The 23,808-nt window shown below is 44.2% G+C and overlaps 1 protein-coding gene across 1 annotated transcript in view; it reads right to left on the minus strand.

Annotated features, from left to right (window-relative positions):
* Nucleotides 1–23,808, minus strand: part of LYPLA2 (lysophospholipase 2) — a 794,768-nt gene that overhangs the window by 522,341 nt on the left and 248,619 nt on the right. Inside the window, exon 4 of the mRNA XM_044060067.1 lies at nucleotides 16,372–16,437. Within this exon, the coding sequence (XP_043916002.1) occupies nucleotides 16,372–16,437 (66 nt within the window). The remainder of the gene's footprint in view (nucleotides 1–16,371; nucleotides 16,438–23,808) is intronic.

Consider the following 23,808-nt stretch of genomic DNA (forward strand, 5'->3'; position numbering starts at 1 on the left):
CTCCGGACCCATCCAAGGTAGAGACATCCACGGGTTCCATCGTTGAAGTATCTCGCGGCATATCGGACTCCAAATGGATCTCAGTAGAGGCCTGCGAATCAGAAGTAGTGGGAATCAGGGGAGTGAGAGGCAATGATTCACTCTACCCCCTGCCGCCCAAACCCTAACAGACTCATCAGACTATGCATGGGGGGCTCACCTGGCAGGGAGGTGCATTCAAGGCACTGGTACCCCCTCTTGCGCAGTGTGTCACTGCTGGCACCATGCACCTGCCTCAGACCCCTACCCTGCTGACCCAGCAGAAGGGCCAGATTCTGCACCCTCAGCTTCAAACCCTGAACATGGCAGCCTGGCTAATTACCTGATTTCTCCATTACCATCCCGCAGTAAACTAGTGTTGGATATCATTCTGAAGGCAAGGAGGCCTAGTACTAGAAAATCTTATGCTGAAAATGGAAAAGATTCTGTTCCTGGAACCAAACTCGGGATGAGCACAGCAGCACCCAGTTTGACCTCAGATTCTTCATTACTTAACTGAGATGCTTCACAAGGGCCTGTCTTTTTCCTCCAAAATTCATGCCTCAGCCATTTCAGCTCATTACAGCACGGAACCACCCCTCTTCTCTCATCCACTGCTCAAGCAGTTCCTCAGAGGGGCCAAAACTTTAAGACCACCCAGGAGAGCCCCTACTCCAGCCTGGGACCTTAACTTTGTATTGGAAAAACTTACTCTACCTCCTTTTGAGCCAGCTGCTAATGCAGAGTTGAAATTCCTTTCTTGGAAGACAGCCTTTCTTTTAGCCATCACTTCAGCAAGAAGGGTGTCTGAATTACAGGCCCTTATGGCAGTGGAGCCTTTCATCCTTTCATCTTTCATGCGGACAGGGTGTCCCTCAGGACCAATCCCTCCATGCCCAAGGTAGTATCCAGTGTGGCTCTTAATTAGTCCATTCATTTGCCAACCTTCTTTTCTAATCCACAGAACAAAGGGGAACGGATACTGCACTCCTTAGATGTGCACAGACAACTTAGATTTTACTTGGACAGGACTAAACCTCTCAGGAAATCTGAACAGCTGCTGGTGGCATTTGCTGCAGGGGCAGAGGGGAAGGCCATTTCAAAGCAAACCATTTCTAAATGGATAGGCCATTGCATTCATTTCTGCTATAAGCACCATGGAAAACCTATCCCACATGGTATAAAGACCACACTCAACCAGGACTGCATCTCCCTCTACAGCCTTTCTCAGAGGTGTCCCTATCAGGGGCATCCTAGAAGCTTCTACCTGGAGTTCTGTACATACTTTCACAAAGCATTACCATTTGCTAATTTTCAAATCCAAAGCTGGTTTTGCCACTGCAGTCTTGCAGGGCCTTATAGCTGGTCCTAATGCTATCTAAATTCCTCCTCCTATCCTTAGCTTTGGGAATCTACCCAAATGTTATGACTGCAACAGTGAAACATGAAGAACATAGTACAGTTGTGTACACTTAACCATAAATGCAGATGTTCGAGTGTATGCACTGTTGCAGTCCTGGTTGCCCTCCCTCCAGCCCCCTGACTTCTTTTGGCTATACTTCCATTCCTTTTTAACTATGCTTAAAAGCTTTTTGGTGTATTTGCTTTTTTGTTGGAGGTATAACCTTGTATATATATTTAATTGCTCCCCATTGGGGGGCACCTGACATCTGGGGCAAGAAAAACTGATGTAATGGCATCGGCTGCATGCTTTATACCCCTGACTACCTGACGTCATGGAAGATGAGACAGCAACCGACGCAGGACCCAAGACTTTGATAAACAGGCCAACTGAGGGCTACTGCAAACAGATAACCCAAATGTGATGACTGCAACAGTGAATACACTCTAACATCTACATTTATGGTAAGTGTACACAACTGTATTTTTCTCCCGAGAGAGCTTCAGATCGGTTCACCAGCCCTGACTTCACCTCACCGACCCTCTAGGCCGGTATCGGTGGCCTCATCACCCCAATCCAGCCGCAGCCTTTGCAAAGCAGCAGTGGATAGGATAATGCGGAAATGTATCCATACTCGGATACAGATGGGAGTCTTGCCTGTCCCATCTCCCTCTGGAGTGGGGGGGGCATCCAGTCCATGTTCCTACCAATTACTCCTTCTCCGATCCAACCACTGGTTTTGGAGCCTTCAGATCCGAGGGCTCTCTGTGTCGAGGGGTTGGCGTCAATGGTACCTTGTACCTCGATGCTGGCCATTACCTTGAGTAGGTCGGATCTGATGGGCTTGGAGGGTGTCGCCTCTGTGTTTTTCAGAACACAGACTTTCAGTCGGAGTCTCAGTGCCTAGAGGGTTGGCCCTGACTACCCTGTTGATCCAGAGGATGGCAGACTCATCTGTACCTCCTTTTTCAGATGGTTAGCTCTCCTCCTGCTTTCGATGTGGTGGAGAGGGTTCTCTCGATCCCACTGAAACCTTTGATGATCTCATCTTAGGCATTTGTCATGGCTCCCGCTGTTTCTGGCATGGATTCCGCCATCCTGCTACCTCTGGGACAACCTACCTTCTCTTTGCATCTGGGAGTTCCCACGTGGGGGAGGAATCATCGCTACTAGATCCTGAGAATGTTGACACCATAGGCTTTTTAGATACCACTGTAGTTTCCTCATATGCAATCTTGCATATGGAATTAGGAGAATGCAGGAGGCCATAAACCCCAAGGCTTGCAGTATTTGTCTTGCAGATAGCAGGGTCTTTGTGGCCATTAGTTTGAAGTAAGCTGTCGAACGAACTTGTTTCTCTGGCGTGAGGAAAGCCATCTGGGAAGCTGTGTTTAAGCTTGCTCCCAGGAATACAATTTGTTGGCAGGGTACCAGATGTGATTTCTTTTCGTTTATGGTGTACCCCAGAAAAGTTAGCACTTTTTATAAAAACGCCAGATGATTCAATAGTATGTCCTGGCTTTCTGCCTGAATTGGACAGGTATGGGTATATTTGAATATTTCTTTGCCTGCAAAATGCAATGACTGGAGCTAGGCACTTTGTGAATACCCAGGGCGCAGTAGATAAGCCAAAGGGCAGTGCAGAGAATTGATAGTGCATGAAGCCTGCTTTGAAGCGTATGTATTTTCTGCAAGATTCCCTGATTGGAATGTGCAGGTAGGCTTCCTTTAAATCCAGTGTTGCCAACCAGGCATCCTTGCCTAGCATAGGAAGCAACTAGTGAAGAGTTAGCATCTTGAATTTTCGGATCACCAAAAAAGTGTTTAGGATAGAGAGAGCCAGGATATGACGCCAGGAGTTGTCTTTACTGGGCACCAGAAAAAGTCTTGAGTAGAAACCTTGTCCCTTTTCCTCTTCTGGGACAGTTTGAATAGCCCTTATACTTAGAGAGAGAACTTGCTTTTGAGCCTCTGCCCACTGATTTAGGGGTAGATCTGGCCAACTGTTTGGGGTTGGTAAAGTGTGGAAGTGGAATCTGTATACTTGGGAAACAGTATTTAAAACCCATTTCTCCTGGGTAATAAGTTCCCAGTTTTTTGCCTGCAGAGCAATCTTTCCCCCTAAAGGAGCAGTCAGTTGAGAAGGGCTTGGAAGTTTTAAAGTTAAGTCATTGTGACAGTTTATCATAAGGGGGGTCTTACTACTCCCTGCTTTGGAAGTGGGAGCCCCCCACCGCTTAGTCCTGTGCATACCTTGGTACTGAAGCCTGAGTGTCCTGCTGGTTCTGGGTTTGGAATGAGAAGGTCTGGAAAAGGCAGGAAAGGACCAATTCTTAGAAGGCCAATGCCTACTAAATCTCGGAGGCTGCACTTGCAGGAAATCTTTAACAGTTTGTATAGATTTAGCTTTTTCCTCCATCTTTTTAAGTACTACTTCTGCTTTGTTGCCAAACAGGCGGTCCTGGTTTAAGGGAGTATCCAACAATTTAGCTTTAACATGATCTGGCAAAGATTGCTCCTTAAGCCAAGCATGCCTTCTAAGTACAGACCCAGTAGCAGCAGCCCTGCAAGATGCCTCTAGTGAATCAAAACCACATTGCAAAGTATGTTTTCCAACTTGTTCAGCAGAATGCATTAAATCCTATAAATCCTTATTTTCAGCACAGTCAGGAATCAACATCATTTTCTGTTTAAGCAATCTAATAATATGCTGCTGATACTTTAACGTATGAAACTGGCAATTTAAAGCCCTAATGGCCAAGGCTGCAGAAGTGTACACCTTCTTACCCCATCTATCCAGCGCCCTGGAATCTCTATCAGAGGGGTAGGATTTTTGGCAGTAGTAGCCTTTATGCCCTTGGGTCCCTGTGAAATGGTCTCAGGATCCGCAGTAGGATTTTTAAAAAGGAACTTGTGAGAGTCAGGAGCACTGTAATATCTATCTGGTTTTCTGGGAGCAGGAGGTAAACAGTCAGGGGCCAAGCTAGACTCTGTAAAGGCATCATCAACAATGTCCAGTACAGGGTGGGATAGCTAAAGGCCTGTGTTGGAGCAGGAGTAAGAAATCCCTAACCTCTTTTTAGAATCAGAGTAATCCTGGCTTTCCCAGCGAAAGTGCTCCCTAAGAGTATACAAGGTTTCACAAAAAGAAAAATCCTCTGGAGGGGAAGCAGAGGGAATAGAGACCTCTGCATCAGAATCCTCATAGGTAGATAAGGGTAAATCCTGGTCATCAGATAAAACAGAAATTTCAGAATCCTAATCAGAAGTATCATAAGCAAATTCAGTCCTAGGTCTCTTAGAGGGGGAAGGTTGGCTTCCCCTGATTAACGTAATAAGGTCTTCAGCCATTCTTATAATTTGTTTTTTTTGGGCATAGAGGCCTGACCATGCGGTTTGGGCGGTTTTCTAGTCATGGATCGAGTTTTAGGCCTTGAAGAAGAAGATAGCGTTGGTTTAATATGCAAGTCTGTAGGCCTGAATACACCCTCAGAAGCCGGTGCCTGCACAGCGACTCCGGACCAATCCAAGGTAGAGACATCCACAGGTTCCACAGTTGAAGCATCTCGCGGCATACCAGACTCCGAATGGGTCTCAGTAGAGGCCTGCGAATCTGAAGTAGCGGGTATCAGGGGCTGCGAAAGCACCTCACTGAGTGAACTGGCGACTAGCTTAGGAGAAGCATCGTCGGCAGCTTTGGACCTAGGCGGCCTGTCTCTGTCTTTATCTTTGTGTTTTTTCAGAATGCCGGTAGTTGGGTGGCTTACCGAAGCCATATCTGGATAACTGAACAGAGTACCAAAATATTTAGAAGTGTAAACATACAGACGATGAATAGTTTGTTGTTTAAATAAGGCACAAAACCGACAGCGAGGTACGTCGTGGTCAGGGCCTAGGCAAGGAATACAGTACAAATGAAAATCTTTATGAGGTATTTGCTTTCCACAAGAAATACAATTACTGACTTTTACTGACATCAGTTTAGAGCAAGAAAAAGTTTCCCCAATGGGATACTTAGCTTTAGTTGAAGACTTCGGTTCTGAAACTCGAAAATGAAAATTTCAGGAGTCGGCCGACTGACACTTGCAAACTGCTTCTGCTTCGGGCACCACACGGCAAGAAAGACTGATGTAATGGCGTTGGCTGCATGCTTTACACCCCTGACTACCTGACGTCATGGAAGATGAGACAGCAACTGACGCAGGACCCAAGACTTTGATAATCAGGCCGACTGAGGGCTACTGCAAGCAGATGACCCATATGTGATGACTGCAACAGTGAAAGATGAAGAACATAGAGGGGAAAGTACAGTTTTGTACCTACCATAAATGTAGATGTCCGATAGGAATGCATCTGCAGTCCTTACAAATGGGTTGTCCTGTCGTCAGGCAGCCCTTCGGTCGGCCGGATTCCAAAGTCTGGGTCTGGCCTCGGCTGGTGTCGCACTTCACCCGACGTCATAGCTGCAGTTATTCGGGTATAAAGGCATCAGCCGACGCCATTTTCCTCAGTGTTTCTTGCCCCAGATGCCAGGTGCCCTCTAGGAAGGCTAAATTTGGATAAATGCAAATGATTCCAAATAGTAGAGAGCAAACAAAAATAGGCATGTATGTACATATATACAAACAAATACACCATAATAGATTCCCCCAGCTAGCTACAAGATGGGCAAATACCCTAGGAGTACCACAGAGGGGAAGGAGGGTGGGTAATCCTGACTGCAGATGCATTCCTATCGGACATCTATATTTATGGTAGGTACAAAACTGTACTATGTCCTTCAAGGATGCATCTGCAGTCCTTACAAATGGGTAGAATACCATAGCAAAACTGGGGGAGGAGAGATAAAATTATGGTGTAGTTAAGATCCCTTGCAAAACAGCAGTGGCAAAACCTGCTCGGGATCTGGAGTATAAAGGTAAATTATAATGCTTGGCAAATGTATGCACGGAGCTCCAAGTAGCAGCCTCTAAAATGTCTTTGGTAGCCACTCCTCGTAGAAAAGCTGTGGTAGTGGCTGTAGCCCTTGTAGAGTGAGGCCTGATGTTTTCTGGAGTTTTCTTTCCATGGTAGGAGTAACAAAATCTAATGCAATTTCCTATCCACTTAGAGATTGTCTGTTTTGAAATTGCTTTTCCTTCCATTCCTGTTGCATATGCTACCAGTAGCTGGTCAGTTTTCCTATTGCCCTTGGTCTTGTCCAGGTAGTAGCGTAATTGTCTATGCACATCCAAGGTATGCAACAGCCTTTCTCCCCTGTTCTGAGGGTTGGGGAAGAATGTAGGTAGGTGGATAGCCTGATTCAAAGATACTCTGGAGACCACCTTAGGCATAAAAGTAGGATTAGTTCTCATGGATACTCTATCTTGGTGGAAGATCAGGAAGGGCTGTACTGCCATTACTGCCTGTAGCTCAGATACCCTTCTTGCTGAAGTGATTGCCAACAGGAAAGCAGTTTTCCATGATAAGTATTGTAATTCTGCTGTTGCTGCTGGTTCGAAAGGAGGAAGTGTCAATTTTTCTAGCACAAAGTTCAAGTCCCATGCTGGCAATGGTGGCTTCCTAGGCGGTTTTACATTTTTAATTCCTCTCAAACTGCCTGAGCAGAGGATGTGAGAAGACTGGAGGATCCAAGTCGTATTCTGCTGAAATAGCTGATGCATGAATCTTGATGGAAGAATAGGACAGGCCTTTGTGGAAGAGCTCTGCCAAGTATTCCAGGATGTTGGCTATGTTTACCAGTGACACATTTTCTCCTTTTGCAGAACTCCAAATGAAATATCTTTTCCATTTTGCTGAATAATTTTTTCTTGTTGAGGGTCTGCGAGCCTCCAAGATAATGTCTTTTACCCTTTGGGATAAATTTGGGTTATTTGTTCTTATGCAATGTTCCAGGCAGTTAGCTGCAGTGTTTTCAGGTTTGGATGCAGGGTGTTGTAGTTGTTCTGTGTTAACAGCAAGGGAACAAGGGGTAGGTGCCATATTTGTTCCAGAGACATGCTCCTCAGTAATGGTACCAATGTTGTCTTGGCCAGTCTGGAGCTATCAGGATGATCCTTGGACGGTCCTCCTTGATCTTCAATAGCACCTTGTGCATCAAAGGAAGTGGTGGGAATGCATATGCTGTCAGGTTTTTCCAACTGAAAGATAGGGAGTCCACCTTCCAAGCAAGTGGGTGGTACATCCTTGTGCAGAATTTCTTTAGTTGGTGATTGCGTGGGGATGCAAATAAGTCTATTTGAGGGAGTCCCCATTTTCTTGTAATGGTTTTGAAGATGTCCGGATGCAGCATCCATTCGTGGGCATCCGTGGTAGTCCTGCTTAGTATGTCTGCTAGAATGTTTTCTTTTCCTGGTACAAAAATTGCTTGTAACTGAACGTTGTAACTCAGGGCCACATTCCAGAGATCCATTGCCATCCGGCATAGAGGGTACGAATGTGTGCCTCCCTGTTTGTTGATGTACCACATAACTGTGGTGTTATCTGTCCTTATCAACAGTTGACCTTGTCGAAGAAATGGTCTGAATGTCTGAATTGCCAGCATTTCCTTTTGATTTATGTGTAGGTGCAGCTGGTCTTGAGTCCATAAGCCTTGTATGCACTTGTCTAGCATGTGGGCCCCCCAACCGAGGTCTGAGGCGTCCGTGGTAATGGTTTGGCTTGGTTGAGTGTTGTGGAAGGGCAATCCTTTGTTTGATTGACAGGCCTGAGCCCACCATTGGAATTCTTGCTTCAGGCATGGAATTATTGGAATTTGGGTTTCTAGGCTGTGCTTGTGCTGAGACCATAAATTCCTTAGGTACCACTGTAACTTTCTCATATGCAGTCTGGCATGTGGAACCAATATTATGCAGGATGCCATGAAACCCAAGGCTTGCAGGACTTTTCTTGCTGTTAGATGGTTCTGCTTTGTTAATGCCAAGTAGTATAGAGGGAGTTGCTCCTGTTTTTCTACTGTTAGGAATGCCATTTGCTTCGATGTGTCCAGCTCTGCACCCAAGAAGATTATCCTTTGGGATGGTATCAGCCTTGACTTGTTTATATTGACTGTGTATCCCAGGGCTTGTAGTAGGTAAATGACCCTTTTCAAGTCTTCTGCTAACTTGATTTTGTTGTCCGCTTGTATCAGGCAGTCGTCCAGGTAAGGGTAGATTTGGATTCCCTGGAGCCTGCAATGAGCAATTACTGATGCCAGGCATTTCGTGAACACTCTGGGCGCAGTAGATAAGCCAAAGGGCAATGCTGAGAATTGATAATGCTCTGATCCTGCAAGAAATCTGAGGTATCTTCTGCAATTTGGTCGTATGGGGACGTGCAGGTATGCCTCCTTGAGATCTAGAGTTACCAGCCAAGACTCCTTGCCCAGCATGGGAAGAAGCTGCTGTAGGGTCAGCATTTTGAATTTTGGAACAATGAGGAATGTGTTTAAAGCAGACAGGTCGAGAATAGGTCTCCATTTGCTTTCTTTTCTTGGTACCAGGAAGAGTCTGGAGTAAAATCCCTGTCCTTGCTCCATAGATGGTACCTTTTCCACAGCTCTCATTTTTAATAATTGAGATATTTGTTTTAGAGCTTCTGCCTTTTGATTTGGAGGTAGGTTTGGCATTCCTCTCTTCCCTGGTAGAGTATGGAAGTGAAACCTGTAACCTTGGTCTATTGTCTGCAAAATCCACTTGTCTCTTGTGATGTAATGCCAGTTTACTGAAAATAAAGCTAGCTTCCGCCCAAGGGTGCTTTTAGTTGTTCCCTGGTAGGCGGTGCTAGAACCAAGTCACTGTGATTGTCCTGTAGTAGTGGTGGTGGCTGTGTCCGTGGCTGCACCTCGCTGGTTGTTACCCTGCCACTGGCGTCCCCTGTAGGCACCTCTGGATTGACTTCGCCTCTTGAACGCCTATTCCTGCCTCTCTGGGCTCTGGAGGAGTCGGAAAGGACCAATTCTTGGAGGGCCAATTCCTGCTAAACCTTGGAGGTTGGACCTGTAAGAAATCTTTCACTGTTTGGACAGATTTTGCCTTCTCTTCCATCTTCTTGAGCACCTGTTGTGCAGGAGAGCCAAACAAATTGATCTTGTCCATGGGAGCATCTAGTAATTTGGATTTCACATGGTCTGGTAAGGCCTGCTCTTTTAACCATGCATGCCTTCTGATAACTGTGCCAGTCATGGCTGATCTGAAGGAAGCTTCCAGTGCATCATAGCCGCATTTTAAGGAATGGTTACTGACCTGCTGAATGTTATGTACCATTTCCTGAACAGATTTTTTGTCTAATGGTTCATCTGAGGACAACTTTTTGGTTAACTGGTCTAGCATAAATTCTTGATACTGGATCATGTGGAATTGACAGTTCAATGCTCTAGCTGAAAGAGTTGCAGAAGTGTAAATTTTTTTTACCCCATCTCTCTAAGGACCTGGATTCCCTTTCAGAGGGGAGGGGGTTCTTGGCAGAGGTAGCTGCTACAGCCTTAGGACCCTGGGAGATAGTCTCGGGATCTGCAAAAGGAGCTTTATACAAATGGTGATGAGTATCCGGAACCCTGTAGTACCTATCGGGCTTAGCAGGGGCCGGTGGAAGTGAATCAGGAGCAGTACAAGCATCATTAAATGTATCATCTACAACAGAGAGAACTGGAGGAATGGCTAAAGGCCTGTGTTGTGGTAAATGCAGAAAGGTTCTAAGCCTCTTCCTAGAGTCTGAGAAATCCTGGCCCTGCCACTGAAATTGTTCCCTCATAGCATGCAAGGTTTCCCCAAAGGAAAATTCCTCAGGCGGAGAGGCAGAAGGGATGGACTCTTCAGCATCAGAGTCTTCATAAGGGGAGAAAGAAGCCTCTGGAGGGTTAGTATTATCTGAATCATCAGAGGAATCATCTGTAGAAACTGGTTCAGGGGGCTCTGCTCTAGGCCTCTTCTCTGGAGGTGGGTGAGAGGCCCTGTCTGTGTGAGATTGGGATCCCCGGATTAAAGAAATGAGATCCTCTGCTAGACTAAGCATTTGTGAACTAGAGCTAGGCCTGTGAGAGGGGGTCTTAGCAGGCATAGATTTAGTAGTTTTAGCTGCTTTAGCCCTGGCAAAAGCCTTAATTGACATGGCTGCAGGTGGCCTAGCAGCTCCACGTGCAGGGGTGGAGATATCCAAGGGGATAGTGTCAGATAATTCCTGAGAAACTGCGTGAGCATTCCACGAGGTTGGAAGAGGCCTCGGTAGGAGGTAAGTTTTCGGCTGAAGGAAGAACCGCTTGCTCGGTTTCAGCCGAAACTGAGACACTCGCGGTTGGCCTAACCGCGGTTTCGGCCGAAACCGCAGACCGCGAGTGTCTGTCCTTTTCCTTGCGCTTTTTTGATATTTGCGTAGTCGGAGGATCCGACGGCATAATGTAAGCAAAATCGGAGCCGAAAAACTCCTCAGCAAATTCCGATCGACGTATAAGCGTCCGTCGGTTAAAAGAAGCACAGGCTAGACAAGCTGCTACGTCGTGGTCTGGGCCTAAACAAGGTAAGCAGTAAGAGTGGAAATCTTTATGAGGTATTTGTTTCCCACAAGTTAAACAGTTATTCACTTTTTCTGACATCGGCTGAGGCAAGAAAGAGTCCCCAACGGGGTACTTAGCTTTTTAGAAGTCTTCGGTAGTAGTAGAAGAATTCGGTAGTGGTAATCTCTGGTTCTGACCGACCGGCACTTGCGAACAGCTTCTGCTTCGGGCGCCACGCGGCAAGAAAGACTGAGGAAAATGGCGTCGGCTGATGCCTTTATACCCGAATAACTGCAGCTATGACGTCGGGTGAAGTGCGACACCAGCCGAGGCCAGACCCAGACTTTGGAATCCGGCCGACCGAAGGGCTGCCTGACGACAGGACAACCCATTTGTAAGGACTGCAGATGCATCCTTGAAGGACATCAGTGCCAGAAATACTCCGGTCGCGGAGTCAAGCGGACCTTGGCCGGTGGACCAGCAGAGGGCGAGCGATCCAGGGATCGCTTCCTTGGCTTGTCCTTGTGTTTATGCTTGGCCTGTCCCCAGACCTCTTGGAGGGAGGTTGAGTCCCACAGGCCAGGGCGGAGACAGAAGTAGCAGTAGAAGTCTGGGTTGAGGAGACCTGGGCCCCGGTGGTAGGACAGGGAAGAAGGCCTTTTAAAATTAGCTTGTTCCTCCTGTCCATCAGTGTGCAGGGATTGAAGCCCACACAGATGGAACAGGACGACTCCAGATGGGCAACCCCTAAGCATACCACTCACAGAGTGTGGCCATCAGCTGGGGAGAGCTTATGGCCACACTCTATGTACTTATGAAAGCCTGGTTTAGGGTTCTCGGACACAATTCCAGCAGAGAGGCCCAGCCAGAACACAGTCGCACACACATACATGCTCCAGATAGAAGATAGGAGGGTTTTTTTTGGTTTTGATTTTTTTTAATACCGCCGCAAACAGAGCAAAGTGGGGAGGTAGAAAGAATAGAAATACAAAAAAAAAATAAGTAAGAAAAAAGTAGAGAATTATAGAAAACTCAGTCACTTACCAAAATAGACACTCAGAGCAGCGGATCATGATGCTTATGTTAGCACGGCAAAAAAGAACTGAAGGTAGGAGGAAGACAGGGGCATTATGGGTAAGGGAGGAACTTGGAGCTCAAATCAGATGCTGGAAATGCGGCAGAGTCGGATCCATGTACCCATAGGTTGAAGGATAAATGAAGACAACAACTTCAGATCACTACCTTTCATTCAGTATCAATATAACTGAAACATGCATCCAGACCAAGGAATAACTGAAGCAGCAATCAAATAAGGTCTAAAGACAACAAACCTACTTCTTATTCCAGATGAAAATGTCTTCCACTTCAAAGAATAGGTCTACCTAGTGGAAGGATTCCCAGCACCCTCCAGCTTCTCTGAAGTATTAGCTGGAAGACTCAATGGAACGACATTAAGGTCCAGGCCATTGGGTCAAGCCAGCTAGTAGGAGAGATGGATGAAACATCCAGTGAAATGGTATCCAGTGCTTCTGGGCATGAATGCTTTAAGCCATGCCTTTCCAGATGACCACAGGGTGACCAGAATGAACTCTGTTCCATCTTCTTAGAGAGTTTGTTAGAAGAGGCAAAATTAAGGTTAAAAAGCATACAGAAACACTGTCAGACAGAATACATTCACTTCCTGTACCATTCGCTCTAATGCAATGAGCGGGGTTTAAAAACAAGTTTCTGATTAGTGGCAAATTGACAGACCTCAGCAAGACTGTCTCTGGTCCAATTTGCATTTCAAAGCCTGGAAGACTAGCAGGTGTGTGTGTGTGTGTGTGGGGGGGGGGGTACCTCTCACCAGACTACACTTCACTTGAACAAGGCCTAACCACCAATGGCCTCCTCTCCTACACAATCAGTTATCAAAGGGGAGCTCTCCTTTCTGGCTGGTATACATCTGGGGGGGGGGGGGATAAGGTGCATGCATTCTGAGCACATTCGTATTGTCTGATGTCCAAAAATAACCGTGCGCTACCTGAGGGTTGGTGGGGTGCCCTGATGTCAATTCCTTGCAGAGGTGAGGGGTGTTTCAGCACTGATGCTTATTACACATCCCACACCCTAAAGAGGATACTTGCAACAAACATGGGTAGCAAAGAATTGGGGAAAATACACTCGCCAGCAGCAGCAGTGGGATACTGCCCCAGGTTCCACAGTGTCTTTAACAGCCCCAAACACAAGAAAGGATTAGCCCAGGGAAGCCAAAAGTAAGTCCAGTAAACCTAGTGGACTAGAAGAGCACCTGTAAACAAAATAAAAGATAATCCACTGTACTGTGCTCAAGTCTCTTATGAGGATCATACTCATTGCAAAAGATGGTTCTCCATGACTAGGCATACCTGAAAAACTCGACTTCTATTGGCACTTCCAGCTGTAGTCAGGACTACTATGGTTCTGCCTCTGAAGCCTGCTAATCTGTGCAACCTTGAGGGGATGTCAGAGTGGGCAAGTGTGTCTGCCATTTGTAAGGTCACGGACTCTGAAATATCCTCCTCTTTTCCTTCCTGGAAGAATGGGATGGTCAAGCTGAGGAGAAGTTTCCTGAGGAGATACCATACATACCCTCAACAGCTAATAAACCTCCTGCTTTATTTTACAACTTCCAAACCTTCTCCGAGAGTACTTAGACAGCTTATTCATATGAGCATCCCCTAGAGAGAGGGGCATATAAACCTGATGAAATTCACTCTGAAAGGACAGCTTCAGCCACCCAGTTGGATAGATGCATGCACACTCTCAATAGCCAGTAATGCTGGTTTCTGTACAGCATTGTGAAAACTGCAACAGGTTATGTGGAACAATGACGAGGAAGCCAAATGTAAAAAGTTTGCTACAAAATCCCTATGGCACCAGAATCAGTGAGATCTGAAAGCACATGCAATGCCTAATCCACAAGTATTAGAACTGTGACAGAGGAGAGAAAACTGCAACAGGTTATGTGGAACAATGACGAGGAAGCCAAATGTAAAAAGTTTGCTACAAAATCCCTATGGCACCAGAATCAGTGAGATCTGAAAGCACATGCAATGCCTAATCCACAAGTATTAGAACTGTGACAGAGGAGAGAAACAGTTAAGCATATTCAGGCCTGATCTGGCATGTCCATTACAGGCATTTGTATATAATGATGCATAGAAATCATATGCTGGGTCAAAGAAATATAACAGCTATTTAAGTCTGGATGCTTACAAAGCAGGGCATGGCATTTAGCTAGGGACTTGTAAAGGACATCTGCTTTCTTTAAAGTCAAATAACTACTGTCTGGATACTTCCAAGACTCGAACATTATACCCTTAAGGAGAGGCCCTAGGAATGTGAAGACCATAAAGCCATCTTTCCTTTTCTGAAAAGTACTGATTAGACTTCATCTAAAGAGAAAAGAGAAATCATATCAGCCAGTCCATAAAGGGCATGCTAAACAAAAGTTTAGCAAAAAAAAAAAGTGTGTTCTGGAAGAGTGGTACTTCAGACAGGACAGTCATCTTTCCTGTTTCACAAAGACCTTCAAGGCCTATTAGCCTCCCCAGCTCAGGAGACTTCAAGATAAAAAGTCATCCATCATTAACGCTCTAAAACAAACTCTTCTTTGTTATCACAGCACAGGGGGCAGGAATAATGCACTTAGGGGGATGAAAGATGCCTAGAACAAGGAGAAATGCTTACCAGAGCAGGAAGGGGGGTGGTCAGAGGCCTTCACAGGGTTTACACCAGCATCACCTCACAACTCACAGATGACGCACTTCAACTACTCAAGCAGTGGGGAAGCATCCTACATCCAACATGGCTTGTGTGACCAAATAGTTGGAGGGTACAGGAGTGCCTCAGAAAAACAGCTCAGTTCTTGCTAGCGAGTTTTCAACCTAGACCAGGGATGTGTGAAGGAAGCAGAATTCGCTATGTTCAAGCTCAAATTCAGAGACAAGCACCAGGAACCATACTGCCTGCTCTGCACAAGACAGTAAGCCATGAGCTCAAGCATGGGAAAGGTGGTCCTCTCTCACTACCAAGGGCAAGTACCAGGGTGATGCCTCTATATTCTCTCTCCCTTCTCAAGGCAGTCAAGTAGAGGACAGGCAGGAGCTCGCCTGGTTACTATATGGACAGTCTTACCATCAGTGAGGGATCATAGGCCAGAAGTTGCACACTTTAAAGTGACATAGGTTTTGGCCGTGACCTGGCCTCTGGAACCCTTATATACTCTCTTGCACCTACCAGTGATCATGCAAAGGACACGTGTGTCAACCCCTGTACTGGCCAGCCTCCATCACAGCCACCTTATAAGAATACAAACAAGTCTGAAGTTTCTTTCTTAGCCTACGGCAATGAAAGTTATCCCTTCTGCAAGCTTCAACATCACAATTCTTCTGCAAGCAACACAATAAACTCCTACGTGGGGTCCCAAGCATAGACACATGATGCTGGTCTGTACTTTCCAAATGATGCACATTAAACATGAAATTCAATTGCACAACAGGCAAGACACAACTGAAGAAAAGGACCAGTCATGCCACAAAGACTCAAAATGGCAATAGCATAGTGTTTCCCAAAGGGAACTATGATATGTTCTAGGAATGGCAGCTACAGAACCAAGAAGAAATCAAGTGAATGGGCCCTTCAAGAAGGAAAGCTCATTACTAACCACTGAAGGATCACTATATTCTACAAAATCACTATGGTAGATGCTGACTGACGTACAAACTTACTTCAATAGCAAAGAACAATTCTGTGTTAGGAGTAGGTTGAACCTTGACAAAGAAAATACCACCTAATACGAGTTATTTTTGCCAAAGTTGATCAAATGTTGTAACCTGTGTCTGTACATTCCTCTTTAAAATGTTATGCATGCAAGCCTCTGGCTTATTATATATATTTTTTCAAGACGATAGTCTCTCAAAACTAATGTAACATCTATTTTTTATTGTAAAGTTGTGACTTTTTCTGTAATTTTTCTGTGTATTGGAGCTTTTCTCCTCGGGTCTCCACTGAAAACAGGCCACAAGCCCAGTTAGACTAACCCGATTAACAAATATCAATAAATAAATAAATAAATAAATAGTAAGCAACTATGTTCAGTAAGTAACCTTTTTTCACATATACAAATAATAGGACAAGGGAGTGTTTCAGTTTTTTCTTTTTTTGGTTTGGTTTTAAGTATCTAACACTGGAAAATAAAAAAACCTAATCATGCAGTTCTCAGGAAAGAAAAAATGACTATTTGGGAAGTAGAGTCAAGTTCATCCACAGTATGCCATTTAAGACATTTGCCAGGGGCAACTTTCCCAAATATGGCTACCAATGCATTAATCCATATTTAATATTACGTCAGAATGCAGACAGGATGGAATCAAACTCTCTCTAGCATAAACATTTCATGACATCATTTTAATGATCATGCAACTTCAGAAGCTATCTTGGATCTTAATTTCTTACTTACGCATGTGGACAGATGTATTTCACATATGGAATACGGACTGAAGATAGCGCATCTGCCCAACTATGTCTGTAACGAAGAAAGAAAAAGTTTAGCTTTCCAGATTTAATTGTGCTAGTGATTTATCATGCACAGGATACATTACGTCAGTCCATAAAATGTCACTACATAAACAACTTCCTCATTTTGCATTTCATTTTTAAGACAACGTTTAAATAAATCTTAAAAGCACGCCATTACAATTGCGTCAAAAGAACAAATCATGGGTAAAAACCTCAGACACTATTTAGATGAAACAAGAAAGACCAAGCAAAACTAGTCTCTTTACTGTACAAAGCTCCTGCAGTGGAAACCCATAGAATATATGCAAATGATCCTTAAGGATGTACCAGTGTTTCAGCTACATGGCTTCCAAACTAAATATCTAACAGTGCATACAAGTCAATTAAACCAGACCCCATTAGCTGCAGACCATGTTTCATCTTTTTTTTCTGAGCTTGCAAGCACAGCATAAGTGGACTGCTTGGCCATAATTTAGAAATGCAGAGCTTAAAGAAGTGCAGTTGTGCAAAATCTTACCATAACATTAGATATCATTTTCACTGTTGCTGCAAAGACAGCCCAATGTCCAGCCAGTATACCAAAACTTCTAGAACTTAAAAGTGCCATACATCACATATATGCTCCCCACGCCAGGCATAAGGCATAAAGGTGAAGTATGGACACACTCAGAACTGGAAAAGCCCCAGGAGGAACAGAATGTCCCTAGGGACAAGGGAGAACAAGTGCATTCTGAAGGAGAAAAGAGAAGAGAGTCCCTCGGTCAGGAAGCAAGAACAGGCTACAACAGAGTGGGCACAACTGTACTGTCCTTCCATATACCTGTTGCAGTTTTCACAACATAAGGGAGAGTATAAAAGCTCAAGAGAAAACCAGGGATGAGGGTAGCGCTGAACAGCCCTCTAGAAATCAATACAGGATTGCCCTGGCAAAGCCAGCTCCAGCCCTGGAAATAACATACAACTTGTAATACTTAGTGAAGGTATGGACAGAAGACCAAGCAGCATCATCAGAGATGGAATTGGTATCACTCCCCTTGAAAAAAGCACCAGAGGAAGCAACATCTCTGGTAGAATGAGTCTTTACTGAAGAGGAAAGACATTTGCCATGAAAAGAATAACAAAGAAATGGCTTTAAAAACCCAGGAAGAGATGGCCTGCTTAGAAACTGCTAAACCTAAATACCAGGGATGAAAGGAAACGAAAATCTAATCAGATTTGCAAAAACTTTGGTTTTATCCAAATAAGATCTGTGCCGTCCAAGCAAATCCAAGGTGAAAAGAACATTCTCACTGTCAGATTGTAGTGAAGGAAAAAAGGAAAGTAAATGAACAAACAATAAAGGGAGGGTGGCCTAATGGTTAAGGTGCTTGCCTTACAAGCACAAGGTGCAGGGTTTGAGTCTCACAAGGGATAATTGGCTAGGCTTAAAATGGCTCGCAAGGGCAGTTAGCTTAGTACTAACCTATGAACCTATGAACAGACTGATTAAGTGACAACTAGCTGACCACTTTGGGCATAATAGAAGAATTAGTACGATCAAACAGCCTGACTCTGGGGAAAACTAAGAAAGGAGGAACCACCATGAGAGCATGAAGCTAAGACACCACCTTGGCTGAAGTGACAGCCAAAAGTAGTAGTCTTCCAAGTACAATGTTGTAAGGAAGCTGAAGCAGCAGGCCCAAAAGGAGCCTGAGTCAATTTTTCAAGAAAAAAAACTGAGGTGCCAGAAAGGTGGAATAGGCTTCCAGGGAGTCCTGATATGAAGGATGCATTTATGAAATTGCTTGACCTGAAATATAGAGACCAGAGAAGGAGTTAAGGGCAGACAAGGAGAAACTACTGACAGGTGAACTTTAACTGAAGAATATGCCAACCTAGCATGAAGCAAATCACACAAATAAGACAGAACCAGAGGAACCTGTGCAGATAGGGGATCCTGATGGTGAGAGAGGCACTATGCAAAAATCTCTTCCACTGGGATAAATATGACTTCCTGTTGGTGGGTTTCCTGGCTTCCTGTAGGACCAGAAGCATGTCCTCAGAAAAGAGGTGCCTAAAGGGATCAAAACCCTATCACAGTGTCAGTAGAAGAGTGGACAAGTGAGGATAGATAACAGACCTTTTGACTTGTGTAAGGTCCCACCCAATGAGGTAACCTGTGGTGACTGCCCCAGGCCAAGTGAGAAAGAAGGGGGAACCAATGCCGTATGGGCCAAAAGGGAGGCACTAGCACGATTTTGGGAAAGTCCTGCATGATCTTGTGCAAATCTCTTGGTAGCAGAGGAAAGAGGAAACGCGTACAAAAGCATCTCCTTACAAGGAAAAGACAAGGCATCCACTTTCCAAGCCAGAAGACTTGGGACTCTGGAACAGAAAAGAGGAAGATGCTGTTCAGAGGGGAGGCAAAAATATCTACCTGGGGAATACCCCACTTATGGACAATGTCAAAGAACACATGTCTATGAAGCATCTATTTGTGAGCTGTGTGCTGGACCTTCTCAAAGAGTCTGCACTAGAGTGTGCTCCAAGAGAATGTAAACAGCTTCTAGAGTCACTTGATACTGGATACTTACATCCCAGACCTGAAGAACTAGTCTGCAAAGAATTAGGACCTTGGCGGTCATTAATGTGCTTTCCATGACCTATTAGGGTATCTAACCTGGACTAGAGTAGACATCACATACCGTAAAGCTGGCAGACACAGTCAAAAGTTAAAAATGTTAATAGTGCAATTTCTGACACCATCACATTAAGTCTAGTCCAAACACTTACTCCTCAGTAATGTCCATTCCCAACAAGTTCTTACTTCCTGACAGCCTCTTAGCTTCAGGAATTTCATATGGCTGGATAATTATGTTTTAACTGGTACCGACCTTTGCTGCATTACTTGCAAATACTACCAAGCAAAAACCTTCAATGTCATCCAGAACTTTATGCTTCAAGTAATTTATGGCTTGGAACTGCATTTGAGACTAATGACCCACAAATCTATCATTTTACAGACTGCTATATCGTTTTGCTGTCATAAAAACTTCTCCATCAGTTATTTTACTCCAACACATCGTATTTCGGTTTGTTTTTATGCTGCCTGCTTAAGCAGACTGAAGTATTTTATGTTGTTAACAGTTAGGACATTAATATTCAGAACAATCACAGAGCATGTTATTTTGAAGATGATGCTTTGGATTTTACTGTTTAGATTCAATCTGACCTTATTTTCCTCTCTTACTATGATCCCTTCTAATCAGTAGCTTACTTGTGACCAACTTTTTTTTCTTGTGCTCCACCTTTTTGTACTTTTCTGTTCGCATCAATTTTTTTCCATATAGCTGGTTTTAAATTCTGCTACATATACAGGTGGGCTATTGTGGCTCCTTCTACAAACGGACTTGTGCTGGGCTTTATTGTTGCTAACCCCTCCCCCGATTGTGAAATACATTGAGGCTCAGACATCTGCACACTAATGTAACCAGTGATCCTCACACCAAAGTGAGAAAGTTTGGGGTCCTGCCCTACCCTGGTCTCACAAAAGAAAATGCACATAAAAAAAAGCACGCAGCACAAGCACAGAGAAAAAAAAACGGGATTACATCCAAGCTTGATGTACAATGACTGCCACTTGTTCATAATGGACAGAAAACTAGGAATGAGATGATTTTCTGACTATTGTGGAAACAAGTGAACAATACACTTTCATCTGATCATCATAAGTACCCAGGTCTCTTATGACACTGTCTGTCTGCGGAAACAGCTTTTCGGTGGAACACGATTATGTTACACTTTTTTTTTTTTGCATTTAGCTTCAGACCATTTTTTCTGTACACCAATTATGTGCATATTTCAGTGCTTGCTGGATCTGTTTTGCATCAATGGATGAACAGTGCACAGCTTGCAGTCATCAGCAAACTTGGTCAACTACCATTTTAGGGCACAGGTGTGGACATCTGCAAAATGCCAAACATTAAACAGGCCAGCACTAATCCCTTTAGTATGCCATTAGTTACAATGTACTTTCAAGGGGGGTACCAACAACTTTTACAACTTTTGGATCTGTTGGACATCTAATTTGCAATCCAGCAGACAACACAGATGCTTATGCCAAGTTTATATAATTAAGCAGTGGTATGGCAGATAGTATGAAAAGCCTAAGCCAGGTCAAAATAAGTATGAAAAGCCCAAGCCAGGTCAAAATAAACAAAGGTTATGGAGTAACCACTGTCCACAAGCTCATCAGGAGGTACTCAGGCTGGCCAAGGGCTTCCACTGCAGGAAATCCCATCAGTTAGGACTGCAACAGTAAAACACATTCTCTGTGACCTAGAAGCTTGCTATATTCAGGAGACAGGACCTGGCCATCACAAAACCAAACTGAAGGAGGTCTTGATTAGTTAAGTTGCATTTATCTGCACACACAAGTTCTGCTATGACATGTTCCATGGCTTTGCATAAGGCTGTTGAGGCTAATGGGCCTCTATACTTACCCTGATCTTTAGAAAGCCGCCTTTGTATAGGGGAGTCACAATGGCCGTTTTCATAGACAGGCACAGGTTGAACAGCTTAAGCAGGGACTTTGCACTGCTGATGAGAACGCAACTTGGTAGGTTATCCGGTCCCACTTGAAGTATTTTTAACCTTTTACAAGGACTCTTAAGACTTGTTCAAATGTGATTGGAAAAACTACAATTTTCAGAGAAATCTGAGAAAATGTGGGTACATGGGTTAAAGCTGGCAATAAACTGCTCTGCTACTATACTGGCAAAACCCTTGGGATCACAATGAAAGTGGTTACAGATGAGCTCTGTGCATTGTTGAACATTATCCCTTAATGTCTTAACATAACGAAGAAAGATTTGTAGTTTCCTTTGGAATCCGTAGCAACACTAATCTTGTACTCTGCTTTACAGTTCCTAATACTGATAAAGTTCCTTGTTACCATGGTTCATTGTCACTTTGGGGTAAAGGATAAGGATTTCTTATAACTTTTCATTATTTTCCGTCTTCTGTTATACAGTTTATTAAGATGAGAGTTCCAAAAGTGGGGTTTAGTACTGAATTTAAAAATAACATCAAAGACTGATGGGTATCAACTTTTCCTTACAGCTGGTTAGGTACTGGTAAAACTCTGAGGTGAATAAGGCACTTCCTTTCAGAAGGATCCATTTGTGGGGGATTGCTGGGAATTCTACAAAAGCCTTTTACAAGATGAAGCAGATTTGCCTGGAGAAATCCCTAAAAAATGGTCTCATTTGGTGATTGGGTGGTCTCACCAGGTTTATAGATTTGCAGTCAAATTTAACAGAGATAAAGAGATGCAAGGTAGGGTACAGGCAGGGGCTAGGAGGGTAAGAACCAGATCAAGGATGTTACAGCCTTGGCTGGCTATGTGACAGAGGATAAAGCAAGGACTACAATGCAAGTGGACAGTGCTCAGAGGTTCTGGTGCCTGTGAAAGCTGGCAGTGGAGAATGGGAATGGATATGCAGTATGTCTGAGAGAAAAGAGAGAAGGTGTTGCCTTGTGCTAAAAGTGATCAAAATCATAGAAATCCACTTCTGACAGAGCAGACTCTGTTACCCAACTTGCACCTCGGGTAGTCTAAAGGGTTGGGCCAAATGGAATTTCTAAATCTGGATAGTACAAAGAAGTAATCTCCAACACGAGCCTTGCAGCAACCCTTCCTTAAGAATGAATAATGCACATATTTAGTTTAAAGGTACTCATTTATTCGCGGATGGATGCGCATTCTTGTTTTAACATGAAATTAATTCATATTTACTATGTTTATTATGACTCAAATACAGTTTTAGACCTAAAATCTAATGAAACTACAACTGTAAAGATTTGTTTGTGCAGAAGAGTTTGCCATTTACATTTCCTTGCTAACCCTTAAGGCTCCAGAGATGTGAACATTTGCTTAAAATGTGAAACCATAACTGGATTTTGTCAAAAAGCTCAAAGTGAAATAATTGGAAATCAACAGTACAAATTTCCACAGCTTCAACGAAGTGAATGAGTCCATATCAAGCAACAACTATACTGAAATCTTTAGGAGCCACACATCGACCACAAGTACACTTGCTTGCCTATTGCTGCTGTAAAAATCTACACTTTCCTCAAAGTATAAAAATTAGACGTTCTCTAAGCAAAACATGTTCATGGGCATAAACAGGAAAGCAAATAATGGTGAAGCAAACACTGAAGATGGTGCTAGCTAATGTTGCTTTTATCATGAAGCGCGTGACAACTGTTGCCGGAATCATAGGTTGGTACTAGGCTATCGGCCCTAAGACCTATACAAAAGCCTTGCCATAACAATTCCCTGGCTATTTCTTCCCACACTATTTACTTCCCTGGACCCCTGTCTAGCAGGGCGACTGACGTGATCCCCGGGGTGAATTTCCTTTCTCCCATCCAATCATCAAGGTTCCTTCTGAAGAGGGCCAAAGAGGCGCTCTGCTTGACATGTATGGGCACAGTCTATTCCAGAGTCTGGAGAGTCTCTGGGTCAGGAAACTATCTCTCCAGCATGTTTCGTTTATTGCGATGACAAGGTTTAGATCCCTGGAGCAGGGATTGGGATTTCTTTAAGTGTAGCATGTCCAACAGCTCTGGGTTTGACATGGCCTTGTTTATTAAGAAGAGATCGCCTCGGAGTAGACTTTATGCTGGAGTTTTTTAAGGCGGTCAGCATAGGGCATCTGCTTTAGGCCTGTGATTCTTTTAGCGAGGTTTCTGCGGCCTTTCCAGTTGTTGCAGATGTCTTGAGAGGTACATACCAAATGGGGCATTGTATTCTATAATGGGTCTAATGAGGGATGGGTACAGTGGGACAATGACCTCCTTTTTTCTGGATGAAAAGCCCTTAGTGATGAGGTGTGCCACATAGAAGGATTTCCTGACTGTTGTGGTGATGTGGTTATTGAAGGTGAGACCACTGTCCACCTGTGTCTGTAAGTCTCTTATCGCACCTTCGGTGTTTAGTGTACTGCCACCTATGTGGTAATTCACAGGTACATGTTTTTTCCCAAGGGGGGGGGGGGGGGGGTAACTATACATTTCTTGGCATTGAGCTTGAGCCCATGGTTCTGGCACCAAGCATCTGTTTCTGTAAGGCCCTTTTGTAGAGTATCCACATCACTTGGGGATTCAATAATGGCTACCAGTTTGCAGTCATCTGTGAACTTTGTTAGCCAGAGTCCCTTAGTGTTGGCCTGTACTTCAGAGAAGTAGATGTCAAACAAGAGAGGTCCCAGGACTGAATCCTGAGGCACTCCTCTTGTCTGGTGCTGGATTTTGAGTCTGCTACATTTACAGTGTGGGTTCCATCAGTAAGCCAGTTGGCAACCCATCGAGTGACGTAGGGATTAATGCCCAGCTT

The sequence above is a fragment of the Protopterus annectens genome, chromosome 1.part2, assembly GCF_019279795.1.
Source record: "Protopterus annectens isolate FY-2018-M chromosome 1.part2, PAN1.0, whole genome shotgun sequence".
NCBI lineage: Eukaryota > Metazoa > Chordata > Ceratodontiformes > Protopteridae > Protopterus > Protopterus annectens.